Below are 16872 nucleotides of genomic sequence, written 5' to 3'. Positions count from 1 at the left end.
CGGTTAACCGCCATCTTAGTTGGCAGTTGATTTGCATAAGGATATGCTGATTAGCCAATGGGAAGGGTAGCGGTCGTACGCTAATTACCATTTTTCTCTTTTATTAGTGTAGATTATTCACAGGCCATATAAAAGTATCAACTTAAAAATTAGCCCACTATTTTTGGTCATACATTTAATTAACTCACCCTAATGTCTTGGTAGGGCCAGACCAAATGATCTCGTGGGTTTATACTGCCTGCGGACCAGATGTTCCCATCCCTGCTCTAACTAGATAATTTAAGTTGACTTATCTTCAAACTTGCTAACTTTTTTCTTTTTGCCCTTTTAAATCTGCCATTAGTGATCTCTAGTCAAAATTTTCATTTTAGTTATTGTACTTTTTAGTTCCAGAATTTCTTTAAAAAAACAATTTGTTTCTTTATTGATATTCTCTATTTGTTGAAAGAGTGTTCTCCTGATTTTTTGTTATCCCTTATTCATTTAAAGTTTTTGTCTAGTAACGCCAATGTCTATTTCTATTAATTTTTTCTCTATATGGACCATGCTTTCGTTTCTTTGCATGCTTTATAATATTTTGTTGAAAACTGGATGTTTTAAATATTATAATGTGGTAACTCTGAAAATCAGATTCTTCTCTCTCAGAATTTGTTTTTGTTGTTTGCTGTGGATTCTAGTTGTCTGGCAAGTTTTCTAGACTGTTTTTGTAAACTCTATTTTGTTATGTTTGTCCTCTAAAGTCTGTTTCTTTAGCTTGTGATCAGCTCATCCTTCGAGAGAGATCTTGAATGCCGGAGCCAAAAAAAGAAAGGGAAAAAACCTTGTAATTGTTGCAGAATGGCTCTGTGCCTTAGCTCTTTTTCAACTCTGCCTTAGTCTTCATTTCCTGCTTGTGTTGAGCCTAACATCAGCCAAAGGTGAAAGCTTCCCGCCTTTTTAGGTCTTTTCTGGGCATGCTTCCCACCCTGGGCAAATGTGTGGCTTTCTCAATTCCTATCCTTAGGCCCAATGCCCTAATTTCCCAAAGACACTCTCCCCAGTGTTTCCTCCCAGGCTTTTGGCATATTTGTTTGCCTCAGTTGAATTCTTTTGCCCCAGGTGGCAGCACGTTGTCAGTTGCCTCACAGAGGTTTTGAGTAGCACTGTTATACCCTGGAGAGTTCTAAGTTAGATCAAAGACACCCTGCATCAGTCCTTCAGGTCAAACAGACACAATTCTTTCATAATAATGTCTGCTCTGCTCTCTCTGGAGCCAGGGACTAGGTTCCCATACTGAGAGTGAAGGCTGCTGCTTCAAGACCACTGTGTAGTAAGGAGAGGGGCAAGGGCAAGTGCAAAATGCTGTAAAGCTTTCCTACTATTTCAAGTTGCTTTTTTCTTGACTCAGTGTTCACTGAGTTGCTGTGATTTCCTGGAGTTGTGACAGCTGATTGTGACAACTCGATTTTTCAGTGATCTGGGGAGGGATGGGTCCTTGAAACTATCTACTCTACCATTCTTGGTGATGTCACTCAAGAAGGAGTTTAAAAAATCATTTATTATGATATTTTGCTATAATGAGTGGAGTCCAAGAAATATAATAGTGTTTATACAAATTGTTTACAGGATGGAATCCGGCGTGGTCGACCCAGAGCAGATACTGTCCGGGATTTAATAAATGAAGGAGAGCATTCGTCCAGCAGAATTCGTTGTAACATCTGTAACAGGGTGTTTCCACGGGAGAAATCGCTCCAGGCTCACAAAAGGACTCACACAGGTAAGTTGAGCCAATTTTAGAGAATGTCAAAAATAATACCTAACTGAAAGCTGATTTGATGTTTGGGCTTATAAATTAATTTTTTTAATTGCCTTATATTTTCTCATTGTAGTTTTTTTTTTAAACAGGCACTGTGTATGTTACAGGCCCAAGGTTTGGGGGCCTGATACTTCAAAAGAAAGGCCAATATTCAATGGATCAGAGTTTTGAAGTAAGGAAAGGTTTATTGATTGAGAAAGCCTGGCTTGAGAAGATGAACTAATTATCAAATCCATTTTAAGAAGAATCTGGAATTTGGGCATCTTTTATTGTTAAGGGAAGGGAGGAGGGGCAAGGCAAGGGTGGGTGTAGGCAGGTAGGTGTTGAAAGGGATCCAAGGAAGAGTAAAATTTCCCAATCCCTTTGTTCCCAGTTGGTCCTGGTCCATTGACACCCACCCCTCCCCGACCCCACTGATCTGAGATCTGAGTCCAGTTATGGAGGCTCCTGTGAATTGTACATATTTCCTACCTCTTGGGGGTGTGGGGAAGCACCCTCTGTGGCAAGGGGCTGCTCTTGCAGAAACTCTAGCTCAGTTGGTTAGAGCATAGTCCCCGCTATGCCAAGGTTGTGGGTTTGGTTGCCGGTCAGGGCACATCCAAGAATCAACCAGTGATGCATAAATAAGTGGAGCAACAAATCAATGTTTCTCTCTCTCTCTCAAATCAGTAAATAAAGATTTAAAAAAAAAAAGAATCAACCAGTGATGCATAAATAAGTGGAGCAACAAATCAATGTTTCTCTCTCTCTCAAATCAGTAAATAAAAATTTAAAAAAAAACCCCCAATACTGCAAGCAGAATACCTCTAGGTAATTATCATATCTGTAGCAGGAGCTGTTAGCTGAAGGCCAAAAGAGAGAGGAAGCATTTCACTGTTACAGGTAGTCAGTTTATTTTTTGGTGGAAAGTGATGGCTTTCTGAACCACATGACTTCTGAAGTTATAGGGCAATTAATCTAGTAGTCAGAGGAATGTTATTACTACATTTAATGTTATCCTTCTACCTAGCTGAGTTTTACTTGATAGGCCCTTGTCTGTATAATTGTTTAAACTGACTTGTAGGCCATATACTAAAATAGTAATTGTCAAATTTTTAATAAAATTTCCAGAGCCCTCAGTGTGCCATGCAAGTGTTTGACCTAGCCATTAAATCCAAGGTGAAGCATAACTTTTCAGAATTAATGTATTGTATGCAGCTATTTCAAGACTATCATACATCGCTATTTGTGTAGAGAAATGACACTGGCAATTAAAATACCATATAGAAAGAGAGCAAAAAATATAGCGTCCTTGCTCTTTCCACAGAGAAAGGTGGCCTCAGAAGAAGGAGCCTTATGGTTCTAGTCATGGTATCTAATTGTTCACAGTTGAGGAGACTGAGGTACCAAAAGGCAAATACCACTGCTTACACCCTCTCCTCCCCTGCAGTCTGCTGGCCCCTGGAGTAGCACATGTGCTTCAACTAATCGAAATGGGCAGTGTGTGTGAAGTACACTTGAATGATAAAAAGAGAGTAAATGATGTCCTTAATACTTTCTGATACTGAGTACATACTGAAATGATAATATGTTAGATACAGTGGGTTAAATAAAATACACTATCAAAATTAATTTAACCTGTTTTTCTTTCCTTTTTAATGTGGCTACTAGAAGTAGGTTATACTTTATTTCTGTTGGGCACTACTGGTCTGGCATTTGGGTTTTTAACTCTTAGTCCCTATTTTTCCCACTGTGGTCATCACCTATTTCTTTTTTCGTTTTTGAAAAAACATATTTTAATGTTATCTAGAATACAGCTAAATCCTTAGCTAAATTCCTAAAAAAGGGTAAAATTTGAATTTTGAATCATAAACGGGGGGCAGAGAGAAGTGTGAGAGAAGAGAGAGAAATATTGATGTGAGAGAGAAACATTAATCTGTTGCCTCCCATATGCGCCCCACCGGTGACTGAACCTGAAACCTAGGTATGTGCCCTGACTGGGAATCGAACTCCCAACCTTTTGGTGTGTGGGACAATGCTCCAACCAACTGAGCCACCAGGAGGTATTGCTATGACAAAATTCTGCCCTGGCCAGAACAGAATTTTTGTATTTTTAAAAAATCTGAAAAATGGTGGCAGAGTAGGAGGATGCTGCACGGACATGCTCCCAGGAACAAGCTGGAATTACAACTGAAATACAGAAAAGCTTCTGGAATAATCAACGGAAAACTCGCAGGAGAGAACCCTGATTCCCAAGGACCGAAGGTGGAGACCACAGAGAGACTGGTAGGAGGGGTGGAGGCGTGAAAGGGCTGGCCGGGCACCCACAGATGGCAACTGAAGTCCTGGAGAGATATCTCAGCTGTGGGGGGGAGCCACTGAGAACTCGGGAATCTAATCCTGAAGATGGGCTTCCCCAGCAGAGAGCACCAAACTGAGAGGGCACTCACATAACAACTGGCTGTGAAAAGCAGTGGGGTGCTGTCTGCCAGGGAGTGGCAGCTGGAAGTTTGGGCACCCTCTTAAAGGGCCAATGCACCTTGTGCTCTGGCAGAGGGAGAGTGAAATGGACTGGAACTGTGAGAGCAGAACCCAGGCCTGGGGATTCGGGGGATAGAGCTCAGAAGGCAGACACCCCAAGTTTCCTGGGCTGAGTCATTCTCTCACAGAGCGAAGGACATCTTTCCCACATAGACATCTGCCTCGCCTGCAGGGAAGACAGTCGATACACCAGGCAGAAGCAACTGCCCCACCCTGTTGAAAAAAATTCTCGCCACACCTGAAGATGATTGCCTTTGGGGCAATTCAAGCCAGAATCCTGTTAGTCTGTAGACAGAGGTGGTCTCTGGAGGCTTTGCATCTTTGCCCGATACAATTAGACAGAAACAGCTTTTAACACTGTCCTGTGCTAGAGATTGAGAGGTGTAGAGGACCTACCTAATACACAGTCACAAACCCAGACAACCAAAATGAGAAACAAAGAAACAACCCCCAAATGAAAGTGCTAGTGAATTTTCCAGAAGAAGAGATAAATGAAATAGAGATAAGAAATTATCTGAAATAGAGTTCAAAGTAATGATGTTAAAAATACTCAACAGTGTGAAAAAAGATATAGTAACTATGAAAAAAGAACAATCTGACATAAAGAATGACATAACACAAAGAAAGAAACATTGGAAAGAATACACAGCAGATTAGGGGAAGCTGAGGATCGAATCAGTGAATTAGAAGACAGTTGAAAATATCATTCAGAGAACCAAAAAGAAAAAACAATTAAAAAACAGGAGGACAGCTTAAGGGAGCTGTGAGACAATGTGAAACGTAACAATATTAGAAGAGTAGGTGTGCCAGAAGAGGGAGAAAGGGAGAAAGGAATAGAGAAGGTGTTTGAAGAAATAATGGTAGAAAATGTCCCTAACCTGGTAAAGGAAAAAGTCACACAAGTTCAGGAGGCACAGAGAACCCCAAACAAGAGAACCCAAAAAGACGCACACCCAGACATCATAATTAAAATGCCAAAAATTAAAGACAAAGAGAGAATCTTAAAGGCAGCAAGAGAAAAGAAAACTGTTACCTACAAAGGAGTTCCCAGAAGGCTGACACCTGATTTCTCACCAGAAACTCTACAGGCCAGAAGGGAATGGCATGAAGTACTCAAGGTGATGGAAAGCAAGGATCTGAGACCAAGATTACTATATCCAGCAAGACTATCATTCAAAATAGATGGTCAAACAAAGAGTTTCCCAGACAAAAAAAAGGCTAAAGGAGTTCATTACCACCAAGCCAACATTACAAGAAATACTAAAGGGATTGCTGAGAAGAAGAAACAGAGAGAGAAACCTAGTCATACCGAATTAAAATGGCTATAAATAAGTATCTCTCAATAATCCTAAATGTAACTGGATTAAATGCTCCAATCAAAAGGTGTAGGGTAGCTGAATGGATACAAAAACATGACCCAACTATATGCTGTCTACAAGAGACCCACCTCAAAATAAAAGACACACACAGGGTGAAAGTGCAGGGATGAGAAAAAAATATCCCATGCAAATGGAAAAGAAAAACAAAAGCTGGAGTAGCAATACTCATATCTGACAAAATAGCCTTTAAAAGCATCATGCTAAGCAAAATAAGCCAGTTGGAGAAAGATGAATATCATATGATCTCACTCATTTGTGGAATATAAGGAACAACATGAACTGAACAAAAATAGAGCCAGAGGGAAAAAAATATTCTAGAAGCATAATAGAAGTAATCCTGTTATTTGCAGATTTTTAATATTTCCTACAACTTTTGTGATATCATAATATGTTAGTACAGTTTTGGTAATATTATTATACTTAAAATCCTTTTATTCTTGAAAGATTAGTGTTTATTGCATGTGACATTTAAAATCATTTTTCTTGAGATATGTTTATTACATGTAACATTATATTTAAGATCGTTTTTCTTGAAATATTATGGTTTATTGCATGTAACATTATTGTATTTAAAATCGCTTTTCTTGAAATTAAAAAAAATCTGGAAGAAAAATCTAATTAATTTGAAATACCCCAAGTAATTGGTGTGCAGGCTGTGGAGTACATGTTGCCAGTGTAGATAAGATTCAAGACCATGTGGCATAATGAAAAGATCTCTGAGTCCCAGTCCTGATCACTAATCCACTGTGTGTCACCTGATACTTCCAGGTATCTGCCTGCTATGCTGTATGTTGTTTGGCAGGAAATTGAGCCCAAGATCATGGAATAGTTAAGATCTGATAATATATACTTTGTAAAGAGCTTCTCTCTTACTATTTTAAATAATCCTCCTATCTCCTGTGTTTTATTACCTTGTGTCCAACTATCACAACCATTTAGTACATTTCTAAATAATGAGAAATTTAGGGAGGTCTGGTTCCTGGTCTTTGAGTTATATTGGAAGAACCAGAATATAATTGTTGATCAAAGAATAATTTTTCAAGAAATAATTATTTAATTATGACTGAACAACATTGTTGAGCACTTCCTCCAGCCTAGCACTGTGTTGAGTATGGGAATTAAAGGGAGTATGAGGTGTTGTGCATCTTTGTATAAGGAGAGTCCCATGACCCACGAACAACACAGGATACCAAGTGAAAGGATACAGAGCTTCCTTATTTGGAGGTAGGAGGAGTTTCACTGAGAGCCTACAGGATTGAGAAGGTTTGAATGGGCAGAGAAGATAGGATTTGCAAGGAGTAGAGCAAGATGAGGAACTGTCCTAGCTGGAGTGAATCTCAGGGGTGAAGTAAAGATAAGCCCTGCCCCTTAACCCAGTAGCTACATTGCGCATCTTCGGGGACCAATTAGAAGTCAGCAGATAATTATTATTATTATTTTTTTTGGTTAATCCTCACTCAAGGACATTTTTCCATTGATCTTATTTATTTTTTTTAGAGCGAAGGGAAGCGAGGGGGAGAGACAGAGAGAGAAACATCTCAGTGAGAGAGAGACATCAATTGGTTGCCCCCCACAAGTGCCCTGATGAGCCTGCAACCGAGGTACATGCCCTTGACCAGAATTGAACCCGGGACCCCTCAGTACACAGGCCTACCCTTTATCCACTGAGCCAAACTGGCTAGGGCTCAGTAGATAATTTTTATTTGTCCAAGGAGTGTAGTAGGGTTTGGGGTGAGTTAGGAGGTAGTTGCTCTGACAAAGGCAGGAGTTCTGTGCCAGCTGTTTTGGAAGTACTGTGCAGGTGGAGTGACTAGAGGACAGCCAGGGCTTGTTCGAGGTGGAGGGGCTGCCAGTCGACCAGGGCAAGTTGCAGGGGGAGTAGGAGTGGGAGACATTGTAAAGAATCTGCAAGAGGTGATTTGGATTATGGGGAGGAGAAAATATGGGCTAAGCTGAAGATGATAACTTCAAGGATTTGAGCCTGGGTACCTAAAAGCTCAAGGCCTAAGGAAAATACTGTGCTCCCAGTGGACAGCTGCTTCAGAGCATGGAAGTGCTGCCTAGCATTTTCACGTGCAGTTCTATAGAGGCTGATGTGTTTTATTGTTGTTTGGCATCATGACCTTTATCAGGGGTGGGGAACGTCCGGCCCCTGGGCTGTATAAGGCCCGAGAAATCATTTGGTCTGGCCCTGCCAAGGCAACCGCAGGCAGGACTCGAAATTCAATAAATCTAGGAGCTTTTTTCATAGCAACATAAATATATATTAAGTGAATTATATTAAGTGAATAATATTATAAACAACCAAATGGCCCTTGGCAGAAAAAAGGTTCCCCACCCCTGATCTATATAGAGGTTGATTCTCTCCCCCTGCCCCTCTTCTGACCTTATTTTCTCAGAAATAATATATCCCATCTGTCTACATAGGTGAGAGACCCTACCTGTGTGACTATCCAGACTGTGGCAAAGCCTTTGTTCAAAGCGGACAGCTCAAAACGCACCAGCGCCTTCACACGGGAGAGAAACCTTTTGTTTGTTCAGAAAATGGTATGATGTTAGGAGTTAAGTTTATGTAATAACTAGTAGTGAGTTAGTTTAGTAGTTAAAAAATAACTTTTGCTTGAATTTTTTGGGAGGAGAGATTTTTTAAATCAAGATTTTAGAAAACACCATGTTCAATTTCTGGGGAAAGATTGATTTTTAAAATATTTTTAGGTGAAAATCTTAAAAGGCAAATAAAAATACTATATTCAGTTGTAGGCAGTAGAAAAATCTATGAAAGTAAATACAGCCTTTAGAGTAGGCTTTTACGTTGATTTTAAATATTTTATCTGTTAAACTCAAGAAAGCATATTGTCTGCGTTTTCAGTGAAGGGGGAAACTTTTCCATTTTATTTATTTATTTATTTTTTTAAAAGTATATTTTATTGATTTTTTACAGAGAGCAAGGAAGAGGGATAGAGAGTTAGAAACATCGATGAGAGAGAAACATCAATCAGCTGCCTCCTGCACACCCCCTACTGGGGATGTGGCCACAACCAAGGTACATGCCCTTGACCGGAATCGAACCTGGGACCCTTCAGTCCGCAGGCCGACGCTCTTTCCACTGAACCAAACCGGTTAGGGTGAAACTTTTCCATTTTAACACGCCACTGTTAGTAATTTCTTGTCACTTTTCTGAAGTGATTTTCTTAACCTCTTATCACAGTTTCTTAAGATATTTTTCTTGTGCACATTTTTAGGCAGTTATAATTAAACTTTAGTGCAGTTCTGTTTTGTAGCTCTGTGGTTTTCTTATTATTGTCAGTTACAGATGTCTTTAGGCTTTTTATCTAGTGAATTTGCTGAAGCATATACTAGTTATATCTGGATTTCTGCCCTAACCCCACATTGTTCAAGAGTCAGCTGTACACACTGACTGCCTTATTGATATTGAATATTTAATTTGCTTTAAAAATTGTTTGTTACCAACAAAGCTAAAGGTCACGTTTTCCTACTTAAACTTTGTTCAAGCTTTGTTCATCTTTTGGGATGTTGCCTTATGAGAGAGCCTGAGAATAGAATCCCAGGGTCGGAGGGTTTGACCATATTTATGACTCATGCAAATGAATCACTTCCCGGGGGGGTTGCGTGCATTTATAACGCAGTGACCAAGAGGTGAAAGATCATCGCCCGCCCCCCTCACGAGCATTGATAAATTCTGTGCTTAGGGTTTCATTTCCTCCTCCACGTTAGAGAATGCTGTCTCCTGGTCTGTCTTACTTTTCCTGGTTCCCAGTGAGACTGAACGTTTCCCATGTGGGCCGCAGTCCCGATGCTAACGGGTGTTTCCCTCTGTGCTCTGTAGGCTGCCTGAGCAGATTCACCCACGCGAACCGCCACTGCCCCAAGCACCCTTACGCCAGGCTGAAGCGGGAGGAGCCCACCGACGCTCTCAGCAAGCACCAGGCGGTGGACAACCAGGCTGCTGCCGAGTGGTTGGCAAAGTAAGGCTCCCCTGGACCACGGCCACCCCGCGCGTGGGCTGACGTGGGGACTTCCGAAGTTCTCTCATTTTAAATAAGTTGCTTCTATACACATTCTATGAAATAACTTGAAATGGTGCTTTATTTTCTTAAACCACAGGAGTGTTATTCGGACCTGTGTGTGATAGAAAACTATATGATATTAATTACTCTTGAGTAATTGTCTGTACCACAATGCATTTTAAAAGCAAGAGTTTTCCCTCATTTAAAAAGGATATTTAATGCATATTTCATTTGTTAGTGCAACGCCTCTTCGTTTTCTTATATTAGAATAAGATCTGTGCTGATTATTGTGGGGATATATGTATATCCATATTTCCCCATATCTGTAGATACAGATATATATGGATAGAGCTATATAGAGAGAGATGTTCCAAGAATCACCCAGTTTAATTTTTTTTAATGGCAGCAAGGGGGGGGGGCAGTATAAAAAATGTTCCCTACGGGTATTTTGATGTAAGGAGTCATCTCTTCTATACAAACCGCCAGCTGCTGAGGGTGCCACTCCCTCGCTTTCTGGACTTCCTCTGCACTTGGGAGAAAGTCTAAGCCCCTGAGTGCTGCTGGAGCTCTGCCTCCCTCTGCAATGCCATCTGGCTCCTGGTTTCTCAGCACCGCTCTCCCTGCGGTTTCCAGGCCTTCGTGCTCACTGCTGCCTCTGCAGGCATGCTGCTTCCCTCTTCATTTAGCCACGGGGCTTAGTCTTCATTTCTTACTCAGGTTAAACCTCACTTCAGGAAGTTCTTCCCCGACCTGCTCACCAACCCCAAAACACAGGTTAGACTCACTTAATAGATACTTTTATAACACACTGTATTTTCCCTTTCAAGACCTGCATGGCACACTTATTCACTCACTCAGTGTCCGTCTCCCCTGCTGCACTAAGCTCCACAGAGCAGGGCTTGTGTCTGCCTTGCTACTGCATCACTTCCTACCTCCGCTCCCTCCTCCTGGCTGGCCTCCACTGCCCCCTTATCTCTAATTTGGCCCAAGCCAGCAACTTGTTGGTCATCCTGTCTTTATCCTCTCTCCCATCTACTTCCTTAACAACTCACATTGAGCTACGTCATCCCTCTCAATCCATTCTCCATGCTGCTTCCACAGGATCTTTGTAAAATGCTGTGTGATCCTCAGTACGAAGTCTAAACTCTATTATGGCATTCAAAGCCCTTCCATACCTGGTCCCTGCAGACCCAGTTAAACTTACCTTTTGCCACTCTCCTTTTCTAGTTGTCCTTCAAGTGAGACTGAACTATTTGCATTTCTTTTTTTATACCTCTGAGTATTGCCACAACTTTTCCAGTTTGAGTAGCCTGGATTTCCTGACATCTAGTAGTTGTCCTTTTTTTGTATCTAATTTTAAAAACAGGTTTACTGAGGTATAATGGACATATAATAAATTGTAAATATTTAAAGTGTGCAATTTCACACATTTAGACACGTTTGCATCTGTGAAATCATCACCCATCAAGATCATGAACATATTCATCACTCCCAGCATTTCCTCAAGCCCTTTCATAATCCCTTCCTCCCACTTCTACCTGAACAACACTGACCTACTCCTGTTACTATACATTAGTTTGCATTTTCTAGTGTTTTATACAAGTGAAGCCATACAGTATGCACTCCCTGTTTGTCTGGCTTCTTTCACTCAATTATTTTGAGATTCATCCATGTGTCAATAGTTCATTCTTTTTTATCACCGAGTAGTAATCCATTGTGTGGCTATACTTCAACTTGTTTATTCAGTCATCTGTTGACGGACATTGGGTTATTGCAGGGTATAAATAAGGCTGTTATAAACATTAATATACAAGTCTTTGTAGGGGCATTTTTGGATATAATGATACTGTCATTTATTTCTTTAATTTACCAAGTTTGCATTTTCTCTTGTGAATCACCAGTTGGCCATGTCATAGAATAATGGTGGTGTTCTTAAATTTTTGAATAAGTTCTATGTGTTACAGATATTAATCTGTAAATCATATTTTGTAAGTTTTAAGTTTCTCTTAGTTAACTCAGTCAGAAGTCACCATCCCTCTGTGGATAGTATAAATAGGTTTTTAATATTTATTTGCTCTACTATTTCTATACCTTAGTGCATTTTACATATGATCTTTAAGGCATAGTTTAATGGCAAAAACACATGATTAGAGAGTTGAGTATGAGACCCAGAACTGCCAGTTTTTGAAAACCTGAGAAAGTCCCTCAACTTCTTGAACTTGAATTGTTTCCTCTGTAATGAGAAAGGTGTATAATAAATGTGAAATCATTCTGTAACTTTGGGAACTAAAACGCATTGAATACCGTGGTAGAGAACCGTTTTTTAAACAAGCAAAGTAAACCTTTGAGGATGTCATCTATACCCTCTAATTCACGCGGTTGCATGTCCCGTAGGTATTGGGAAACAAAAGAGCAGCGCACCCCCACCTTGAAGGGAAAGCTCGCGCAGAAGGCGGACCAGGAGCAGCAGGACCCTCTGGAATACCTGCAGTCGGACGAGGAGGACGACGAGAAGAGCGGGGCCCAACGGCGGCTGCAGGAGCAGCGCGAGCGCCTGCACGGAGCCCTGGCGCTCATCGAGCTCGCCAACCTGACCGGCGCGCCGCTCCGCCAGTAGCCTGCACACTGACTCCCACTGTACAAAAGTACTGCCCAGCATACTTCAAAAGTAGATCCTTGGGCATAAGCTAAGCACCTTATTTGCTTACCATAGGCTGCTATTCTGTAGAAATTGATGAAGAATGTTATTGCCCCAAAATATGGGGTGAGAGAGAATTGCACTTTTTTTATATGGTAATGGATTGTTGTAAAGTTTAAAATATTTTGTAAATATGGGACTTCTAGTACAGGGTAGGAAACTACGTATTGTGGGAAGCTAGATTTTGCAAGTTTAATGCATTCATTGGAAGCAGTTTTCACAGGAAGCACTTTCAGAATAAGACACTTTTAGGGAAAAAAAACGAAAGTAGAATCGGACATGTAGCCAAAGAAGGTTAGGAGAGATTATTTATAAGATCATTTTTAACAATTTGTACTAGTACGTTTAACAATACTGTCAACACTGAAGTAAGTGAGAAAGTGGAAGATGTGTGAAAGATGTTTTTAAATTGCAAAATAGTGTGACTAATAAGACTAGAGAAATGGAAAACTGCCTATTTCAGAAGATGTCCTAAGTTACGGATTTTGAAAGAAAAGTAGATATTTGAGGATCTTGGTAAGATGCATAATAGTTCAGAATTTTTAAAATTGGAGTAAAATTGGTCTTATTCTATCTTTCTGAGGCTTTACAACTTACTATGATGTTTAGTTTTGAAAAGCACTTGTTATCCCTCTCTTAACTTGGGAACTTTTGCACATTTCATATTTCTCATTTGCTGAAATTGAGTGGTTAATCTTGCAAAGTCTAGGTAACCTGGTAATTTTTTTTTTTTAAATATGGGCCCTGTACTGAGATTTGGCACTTGGATTTTTATTAATAAAAGGGACATCTACAGGGTTGTTTTGTAGTGAACTGTTTTAGATCTTTTGTTAGCAAACACTAAATTTCAATTGTACTGCTTGTTTAGAATTAGCAAATGAAAGCTGCCTATTTATATTTTCAGTGCATAAAGCCACCTTCTTGCTTTTCAGAATAACATGCCAAACTATTTTGTGCTCACTAAATTCAACTATCAGTTAAACACTGCAGAAAAGATTAGCTACTCAAATAAGTAGGCTTCTGGGATAGTTTTAACTGCATGTGTGTTAACTTGTGTGGTGGTTTTAAACCATTTTTTCCAAATAGATGCCATTTTTAACACATTGGATGTGGGAAACGTATTTATACGTTTTACGTTGACTGGTAAACACAATTTTCCAGTGAGTTTTCCAGTATTTGTCTGTTTAAAATTTAAGAAAAATAATTCAGTATACATTTTATAGTAAATCACAAAAAATTTCATTGAAAAAAAAATATGTAAAACTAAAGTTATCGTAATTTTACTGAATGTTGCCATTTGTGCAAAAATTAAGCAAAAAGGGCCCGCATACAATGTGTTAAACACCACTTTATGTACTGAAGCATGAACAGACAAATCAAGAGCTGAGCGGTTCACCTCCTTTATGTAGGCAAAAGCCTCGATCAGTTTAGCCTTTGTTTTAAGCAGAAACTAAATAACATGAACAACAGAAATTTTTATAGATTGCTTAATTGGAGTAAACCTCAGAATAATAGAGGGAAACATGGCTCTCCAGCGCCTTTTACTTCGTGGCCGACAGATATGGTTTAAACATTATCTAAAATATATGCTTCTTTCTCCCCAAATCCCAGTGTGTTGCAGTCACAGTGTCACATATGTAGCTGTGGGGAGGGGAGGGATTAAATGCCTTGAAAAGGAACAAAAGTGTGAAAGATGATAACAAATAATGTATATGATGAGGACATACTTTACAAATGTAATCCTCAGTACAGTAAATTACAGATCTTGAAGGATTTTTTAAATAAGAAAATTTATATTGGTAATGGTCTAAGAATTTTGTTTGTAATCTGATATATAGAATTTTAACTTGGAGCACTTATAGGCACAGTAAAAGAGACTATAGCATTGAATTTTCTTGGTTTAGCTCTCAACATTTTTCTCTAGATTTTTCCTTTCAAGTATGATTTAAATGAATTATAAAAAGCAACACTTATCAGTCTTGGGAAATCTAAAATTTGATGAAATTACATAAAGAAGGAAGATGGTAAGAATTTAAAAAATACAAATACTTGCCAATTCAAAATACTTGCCAATTCAAAAATAATACAAGTTAAAGCCTTCAAAAGTAAGGGCTTTTGTTTCTCTGGTCAGCTTTTGTCAACTATAATAGTTATATTCACATTCTTTGTATAATTGAAAGTTTCAGAAATTATTACAACTATTTACTATAGAAATATTTAAAATATAATACTTCAAAAGTAGATTCTTGGGCATAAGCTAAGGGTTTTTTGATATAAGCTATATACTTGGACAAAATACATTGGCATTTAAAATCTGAGGTGTGTTAGGACTGCTTTTTGTTTTAAAAATGTGGTTTACATTCAAATTTTTGAAGTGTTTTATGCTTCATATGGCTAAGCTGTAGTTTGGCAGAATTAACAGCATAAGAAATAAACATGCTGTAATTTGAAAAGATGCTTTCAATAAAATGTTAATTTACAGTTTAAAGTACATGCTCATTCTTGAACCCTTTATAATTTGTTTTCCTATCAAAAATATAACAACCATGATTTAAAAAATTAAGATTTAGAAAGAAATATCACCTGTGGCTCTACAGGCTTCTTTTATTATTTTGATAACATTTTATATTTCACTAGAGGCCCGTTGCACGAAGAGATTCGTGCAATAAGCCTTCCTTCCCCTGGCTGCCGGCACCGGTTTACCCCGGGACCCAGGCCTTAGCTCTGGCCACAGAGGAGAAGGCAAGCCTCTTTGGTCTGCATATGCAAATTAATCGCCATCTTTGTTGGGTTAATTTGCATACTCATCCTGATTGGCTGAGTGTAGCGGAGTGATACCAATTTGCATGTTTCTCTTTTATTAGTGTAGATTCTGGTCTCATTCCAGTCATCTTTTTAGAATAGTTGGAACCATAATATGAGTTGCTTTTTCTTACTTTAGAATGATGGCCTTTTAGGTTATAGATATTCATTTAACTTTCTCATCTGGTTCATTATTAGTGTTAAAAGTACACTGGTGTACATAGTATTGCCAGCCCTATGGCAGATCTTACATTAGGGAAATCAGGAATGGGATTTCATTTTACTTCTATTCAGGATGTGTTGCATCTGGGGGCACCTGAGTCAAGCAGATCTTTGCATTTTTCATGACTTATTTTTAGTTTATCTTTAGTTCTGCACTGGAAATGGCAAGGTGCAGCCTGGGGCTTTGCAAAAGAATTGCAACTCCACTTCTGACGTCAACTGAGTAAGGATGAGATTTTAACAGCGATATAGTCTTGGAAGTATGGACATAGAAACAAATTAAATGCAAATATTAAGGCTGTCATTAAAAGTGACTTCACTGTTTTGCAGTCAAAACTTATTTGGAGACTCACTGGAAACTTAATTGATTTTTTAGGAAATTAATCAAAATGACTTCAAGTTCAGATGATTTTATTCAACTTGCCTATGAATTCATTTTCTATTTTAAAATGGTCTTGTGTGTTTTTTCTTGTTTTGGGTAATGTGGACTCTTCCTTCCTGCCTTTTTTAGTGCTAGTCATTTGTCAAAAGTTCTGCTTTAGTTCTTATCAGTGTTGAAAAGATTCTTGGTTGTTCAGTGCCTACAATAGAAAACCAATTGTATGGCATGGATATAATTAGGCTCAAACATCTAAGTTGAAATATTTAGCTTTTCTGAAAAGCTAAGATTTCAGAATTTTAAAGTTAATTATTTACAATGAAAATATGGGACACTAAAAATTGCTAAAGCACGTGGACTCTGGTCAGAGCAGGCGGTTCTGGGAGGCTCGCCTTCAGTTAACGTCACCAGCACACATGCTTGGTTGCTGTCCCGAGAGAGAGGGCGTGGGCCCGGCGGGAGGCAACTGCAGAAAGCGCGCAGAAGCAAGGGAGCCTGAGCCCGAGCTCACGCACCAGCCCTCCCACCCCCGGGCCTGCCTAACGGAAATGAACGCGCGCGCACACACACACACACACACACACACACACACGAATGTTTGTGGAAACGTTTTTTATAATCGCCCTAAACTGGAAACAACTCGCATGCCCAGCAGCTGGCGAGTGGACACATTGTAGTGCTACTCAGTGAACAGAAACGTGGGTGAGTTGCCAAAACGAAAAGAGCGGGAAAAGCCTTCAAAGAGGACACAGGGATTTCTAGAAAAGGCAACTCTAACCCATGGCAATAGAGTGACTTCTGGTTGACTGCTTCCGGCAAAAAGGGCCCCTGGGGGGGGGGGGTGACATGGTGTATGCATTTGTCAAAAACATCACACTGTGACTCATAGAATCTGCATTCCATTTTGTGTAAATTGTACCTTTAAAAAGTATTGCAGAGAAAAAGTAAAACCAACCCTAAAACTTAACTGCGGCGTTTCTCCCCAGGAGAGGTGCGGAGGAAGGCAGGGCTCCCCCAAGCCCGCTCTGTCCCCCACCCCCCGGGCAGGT

At 39.6% G+C, this 16872-nt stretch overlaps 1 protein-coding gene across 1 annotated transcript in view; it reads left to right on the top strand.

Moving 5' to 3' along the window:
• ZNF367 (zinc finger protein 367) overlaps positions 1 to 13513 on the top strand; it is a gene marked incomplete at its 5' end in the record, with an annotated part of 26275 nt that extends 12762 nt beyond the window's left edge. Inside the window, 4 exons of the mRNA XM_014545695.1 lie at positions 1606 to 1756; positions 8122 to 8241; positions 9542 to 9680; positions 12117 to 13513. Coding sequence (XP_014401181.1) covers positions 1606 to 1756; positions 8122 to 8241; positions 9542 to 9680; positions 12117 to 12339 — 633 coding nt within the window. The remainder of the gene's footprint in view (positions 1 to 1605; positions 1757 to 8121; positions 8242 to 9541; positions 9681 to 12116) is intronic.
• Positions 13514 to 16872: the final 3359 nt, after the last annotated feature.

The sequence above is a fragment of the Myotis brandtii genome, unplaced genomic scaffold (genome assembly GCF_000412655.1).
Source record: "Myotis brandtii unplaced genomic scaffold, ASM41265v1 scaffold419, whole genome shotgun sequence".
Lineage (NCBI taxonomy): Eukaryota > Metazoa > Chordata > Mammalia > Chiroptera > Vespertilionidae > Myotis > Myotis brandtii.
The sequence above is the reverse complement of the archived record's forward strand: the minus strand, read 5'-3'. Positions and strand labels throughout refer to the sequence as shown.